Source organism: Chelonia mydas, chromosome 13, assembly GCF_015237465.2.
Source record: "Chelonia mydas isolate rCheMyd1 chromosome 13, rCheMyd1.pri.v2, whole genome shotgun sequence".
Lineage (NCBI taxonomy): Eukaryota > Metazoa > Chordata > Testudines > Cheloniidae > Chelonia > Chelonia mydas.
The window spans coordinates 42,946,013-42,952,290 of NC_051253.2; the positions used below are offsets into that span (position 1 = coordinate 42,946,013).

General features: G+C 53.9%; 1 gene segment (V, D, J or C); it reads left to right on the forward strand.

Moving 5' to 3' along the window:
• LOC119567970 lies at nt 1-5,622 on the forward strand (the record flags this gene model as incomplete). The annotated part of the segment is given in 3 exon segments: nt 1-130; nt 224-348; nt 5,426-5,622. Coding segments are annotated over 3 exon segments (368 nt in total), but the record flags the coding sequence as incomplete, so codon positions are not given.
• Nucleotides 5,623-6,278: the final 656 nt, after the last annotated feature.

The following is a 6,278-nucleotide window of genomic DNA, read 5'->3' on the forward strand; positions in this document are numbered from 1 at the left end:
CCCGGAGACACAATCCGCAGCCCCCTGGGTCGGTGCAGTCACCAGCCAGTCCCCTGAGAACTTTCCCCTCCAGCACCCGGCAAAATGGGATTTTTGATCCTTGTCATTGTCGCTCTAGCAGCTTTGGAAGGTATTTTCCTCCTCTGAAGAACTGGCAGAGTTAGAAGAATATTGTCATATCGCTGTTTTGATACCGATATTAATGGCCTGTCTTTACTCCCAGGTGTCCGGTCTCAGACGCTGGTGGAGTCCGGAGGGGATGTGAAAAAGCCCGGAGACTCTCTCCGCCTCTCCTGCAAAGCCTCCGGCTTCACCTTCAGCAGCTACTACATGAGCTGGGTCCGCCAGGCTCCCGGGAAGGGACTGGAAGGGGTCGCTGGTATAAGCTAACGATGGGAGTAGTACATACTACCTCGATTCAGTGAAAGGGCGATTCACCATCTCCAGAGATAACGCCAAGAGTGAGCTGTATCTGCAAATGACCGGCCTGAAGCCAGAGGACACCGCCCGCTATTACTGTGCGAGAGACACAGTGAAACAAAACCGGTTTGTGATCGTACAAAAACCCAGGCTGCGGAATCGCCCTTCTCCCGGCGGCCGCGCGGTGGCAGCAGCGACACCCCCCGCTTCGGCCTCGGGCAGGAGACCCGGCACCCGGGGGAATGGGACACAAACCTCCCGTCAGTTTTAAACCCTTCCCTTCCCGGACCCTGAATGGCCCATTTCCCTACCCCAGAATGGAGGCCGGGGTGTGGAAATGGGCCATTCAGGGTCCGGGCGGGGCTGGGGGGCAGAGATCACCCGGCGCCGGAATAAACCCCGCTCCGCTGCGCTGGGGGATGCGGCACCGCCGGGGACTTTCCAAGGGGACTCGAGCATTTTTCCCATCCATTTGACAGCTGGAAATCACAGCCCTGGTGTGAACGTGCAGCTCAGGATCCTGCGCACAATAAGTACCACAATGTCACAGAGTCACCATGGAGATAAAAGGCCCCGCCCCTCAGCCCCGATGGCATCACTCAGCCCAGCGCTGGCCCGCAGGGCATTGGGGACAGTCACGTGGCGAAGGGGCTGTGGACAGGGACACGGTGGGATTTCATGGGGTCGCTCAGAGGGAGGTGGCTGCCGAGGGAGAAGCAGAGGCCCGTGGGTGGGGGCCAGGGGGGCACTACGGTCACAGAGCGCAGCTCCCACTGAGTGAGATACGGCCCCGGACTCCCAAAGTCTCGCCTAGTGTTAGTTTCGAGGTAGGGATGAAGGTTGAGGGCTAATATTAAAACTCAGGTTAGAATTTACATTCAGGGTTAGCACTGCACCCTGGGTAAAGTCCGGTTTGGGGGCTCTAAGTCAGGTATTCATGTAGTTTTCCGGTTCAGACATATATGAAGGTGGAGTTTATCCTCAGGGTCACGGTTAGGTGTGGGAGCTAGAGGAGGGATAAAGAAGATGCCAGTTTCTCTCCTTCTGGTCGAGTAGGAAGCTCCGACGGAGACAGGGCTTAGGTGCCACAGAGACGAAGCGCCGCCTCTTCTCTCAGCCCCACACAAAGAAACTGAGTTCGGGCCAGGAAATGGCGGATGTCTCTTAGAAGGAGAGAGATATGCAAATGAGGGTGAGAGTTTCCTGTTTAAATCTGTCCCTCTCTCTGCCCAGGCTGCACCCGGAGACACAATCCGCAGCCCCCCGGGTCTCTGCAGTCACCAGCCAGTCCCCGGACAACTTTTCCCTTCAGCACCAGGGGAAATGAAGCTTTGGTTGTACCTGGTTCTCATTGCAGCATCTCCGGAAGGTCCATTCTCCCTTTCCATGGGTTGGATATGCTGGGGAGGCGGGGGGTTATTGTGCTATTGGCCGAGGGCCTCATTTTCCCCATAATTAATTGCTATTCCCAGGTGCCCGGTCCCAGCTGCAGCTGGTGGAGTCTGGAGGGGATGTGAAGAAGCCCGGAGACTCTCTCCGCCTCTCCTGCAAAACCTCCGGCTTCATCTTCAGCCGCTACTGGATGAGCAGGGTCCGCCAGGATCTTGGGAAGGGACCGCCAGCATTTACAGCACTAGCATAGACAACAGTGACTCGGTCAAAGGGCGGATTCACCGTCTCCAGAGATGGACCCCAACAGCCTGTTGTTCCTGCCAAATGACCGGACCTGAAGCCCGAGGACACCGCCCGGTATCACTGTGGGAGAGACACAGTGAGGGAAGCCGGTCTGAGCTCAGACAAAAGCCTTCCCCTGCAGTAATGAGAGAAGTAGTTTGGTGTTGAGGGCGCCCAAGGTCTATAAGTGAAAATGAGATCAGTTCTGGGAAAGGGGCTAGCAACAACAAACCCTTTTTATTCTTATTATTGTTCCTCCTCCTTAATTTTACCGCAGGTGAAGGAGTTGACACCTTTCCACAAAGACAGAACATTCTTTTTTTGGGACCCTTCCTCTTTCTTTCCTCTGCCGGGGACAAATTCTGAAGCACACCCCCAGTCTCCGGATAGTCACAGATCCATAGACTTCCAAGCCGGAAAGGAGCAGTATGATAAACTAGTTTGACCTCCGGCATAACACAAGCCATAGAGCCTCAACCTGGTTCATTTGGGTTCAGTCTAGCGCCCTCTTAGTATCAGCCCGGTCAGTGACACATTCGAGCAGAAGGACCCTGAACTCTCAGATTTGGGCACCAGTCTACACCAAGTTTGTTGTTTGTTTTGATTGATTTTTCCCCTTTGGTGAGTTGAACACTTTTCCCACCAAAGCTGGCTTTTCTGGAAATCAAATCCTGGGTTTAAACGAATAAATAAATAACTCCAAAACTATTCATTTTCTGGTTTAAATAACAAGACAAGAAGGGGGTCAGTGAGAGAAAGAGAGGGAAGGCTGCAGAGGCCCCTTCTCCCGTCCGCCACCAGGGGCAGCAATGAGCAAAGAGCACAGTCCAGCCTGGGGGACAAGACGGAAAAGGGGCACCGGAGGTTGGGAAACATCATTTTCCAACCCTGCACCTACAGGAACTGCTGCTTTGGACATAGGACCCGCCGGTGCCCTTTGACTCCGCCTCGCCTGTAAAGTCTCTGGGTTCCACTTCAGCGCTGGGTCCGTCTGGAGCGGGTCTCCAGGGCCGAGTACACGGGAAAGAGTTCACACCTACACCGATTCAGCGAAACAAGGGCCATTCACTGCCTCCCGAGAGCAATCCCAACAACCGGCTGTATTTACAAACGAGCAGCCGGAGACCCGAGGACACAGGCCGGAATCACTGTGTGAGAGACTAGACCAGAGTCACAAAGCCCATCACCAAAACCAACGGTGGGTTCACACCGCGTCTGGGTTTTAAAATGGGCAAATCAAAGAAAAGACAGGAATGAACCCCAATAGTCAACGTTATGCCAAAGGCACCGATTTGTGCTCAGTTTTATTTTACAGAATGGAGAAGATGAAATAGTTTAGAATTTGATTGAACATCCCGAGGACTGTATAAAATCGTTTCATGTTTCTATATTCCTTTGCTTCTTGCAGGGGATCATTGCTCTGGAGCTACCAATGCAGGAAATATAAGCAGTAATGAAGCACATAAAGTTCAGTGACAAATGCCCCTAAGGAATGTTATCATTGTTGGAGACATCATCTATCTATCTATCTATCTATCTATCTATCTATCTATCTATCTATCTATCTATCCAATGTGTGTGAATGAGTTTGGGGATATGAAAGGGAACATGAGTGGTGATGGGAATGGGAAATCTGTGTTTCAGCGTGAATGCTTATACTTGTCTGAATGGAAGTGGGAATGGAAATACTTTTGTTCTTTTTGTTGTTATCTCTCAATATTACATCATGGGATTTTGTGAAAACATGTAGCCTTCCTCATCACACAAGTTCTTTAAACACAAACCAGGAGAAAACTTCTGTCTGCACTTTATTGCTAATTTAATAATTAACGAAGTAAATGATCTTGATGATGATGCTCAGCGGTGATGAGATTTGGTGCTGGTTGTGGTCCCACTGCCCAGGGTCTCCAGAAGCCGGGAAATGGGCGACAGGGGGTGGATCACTCGGTGGTTTCCCTGTTCTGTTCGTTCCCTCTGGGGCACCTGGCGTTGGCCACTGCCGGGAGACAAGATACTGGGCTAGATGGACTTTGGTCTCACCCAGTCTGGCCGTTTTATGTTCTTAATTATAGTCTAGGGTCACATAGTCCTAGGCACGGTTAAAAACACAGACCATAAAACTTCTCTCACTCCCACCGAGTTTGCATCCGAGTGTAAGTGGGAAGTGGGGTGTGACTGGGAACAGGAATATAAATATCAGCCGTGGATATAATCTTCCTTCACTGTTGCCTGAATCCTCCCTCGACTCTCCCCTAAAGAAAACTTCTCAGACACGCCACTCTCGGCCCTCTAATGTCAGGGAGGCTCCGCTGCAAAACCTTAACTCTGTCCTCAGACTCCCCCCCACCCCTCCAGCTTCTCCCACCTGCACCCACAGGCGGGTCCCCAGACCTGGTCCAAGTCCGAGCCAGGCTTGCTAATGTCACGTTCCTTGTGTCATGGATCATTTCAATGTATCTGGTCACTACTGGAAGGGAAAGGAGCTTCCCTCCCAAATCCTCCCAGCGTCATGGGAAATCTTCCGTCTCCAGCGGGGGGGGCCCAGACGAATGGATCCCTGGGACACGACCCCCCCACCATCAGACATAACCCCGCTGACCGGACATTGCATATCCCTAGTGCGCGTGGAATGGGGCTTCAGAGCTGATAATCCTCACACACACACACACCCTCCCCAATCCACAATATCACATTACAATAGTCAGGCCCTTAGTTCCTATGTGAGGAAATACAGTCACTTCAGGGAGCTGTTCATTCCTCCCAGGTGTGCAAAAGTATGAGGGGGACCCCAGGACCCTGTGCCCGGCTCTGCACCAACACTCCGGACGGGACACTCTGACTCCTGCACCCGGAGCCCTGGGGCGAGTCAATCCGATCACCTGGCAGCAGGAGTGTGTGTCCTCTTATAAAGCGGGGCATGCAAATGAGGGAGACAGTTTCCTCTTTAAATCTCTGCCTCCCTCTGCCAAGGCTGCACCCGGAGGTACAAATCCGCAGCCCCCGGGGTCGGTGCAGTCACCAGCCAGTCCCCTGAGAACTTTCCCCTCCAGCACCCGGCAAAATGAGATTTTTGCTCCGCTTGTCATTGTCGCTCTCGCAGCTTTGGAAGGTATTTTCCTCCTCTGAAGACCTGGCAGAGGTTCGAAGAATATTGTGTTCTGGCTGTTTTTATACCGATATTAATGGCCTGTCTTTATTCCCAGGTGTTCCGGTCCCAGACGCTGGTGGAGTCCGGAGGGGGTGTGAAAAAGCCCGGAGACTCTCTCCGCCTCTCCTGCAAAGCCTCCAGGGTTCACCTTCAGCAGCTAACGGGATGAACTGGGTCTGCCAGGCTCCCGGGAAGGGATTAGAATGGGTCGCTTATATAAGATACGATGGGAGTACTATATACTACCTCGATGCAGTGAAAGGGCGATTCACCATCTCCAGGGATAACGCCAAGAGTGAGCTGTACCTGCAAATGACCGGCCTGAAGCCAGAGGACACCGCCCACTATTACTGCGAGGGAGACACAGTGACACCAAACCGGTTTGTGATCGTACAAAAACCCAGGCGGCGGAATCGCCCTTCTCCCGGCGGCGCGCGGGGGCAGCAGCGACACCCCCCCACCCCCCGCTTCAGGCTCGGGCAGGAGACCCGGCACCCGGGGGAACGGAACACAAACCTCCCGCCAGTTTTAACCCTTCCATTCCTGGACTCTGAATGGCCCATTTCCCTACCCCAGAGATGGAGGCCGGGGTGTGGAAATGGGCCATTCAGGGTCCGGGCGGGGCTGGGGGGCAGAGATCACCCGGCGCTGGAATAAACCCCGCTCCGCTGCTCCTGGGGATGTGGCACCGCCGGGACTGTCCAAAGAGACTCGAGCATTTTTTCCATCCATTTGACAGCTGGAAATCACAGCCTGGTGTAACGGTGCAGCTCAGGATCCTGCCCACAATAAAGTGCCCCCATGTCACAGAGTCACCATGGAGATAAAAGACCCCGCCCCTCAGCCCCGATGGCATCACTCAGCCCAGCGCTGGCCCGCAGGGCATTGGGGACAGTCACGTGGCTAAGGGCTGGGACAGGGACACGGTGGGTTTAATGGGGTCGCTCAGGGGAGGCGGCTGCCGAGGGAGAAGCAGAGGCCGTGGGGGGGGGGGAGAGGGGGGCACGAGGGTCACAGAGCGCAGCTCCCTGACTGA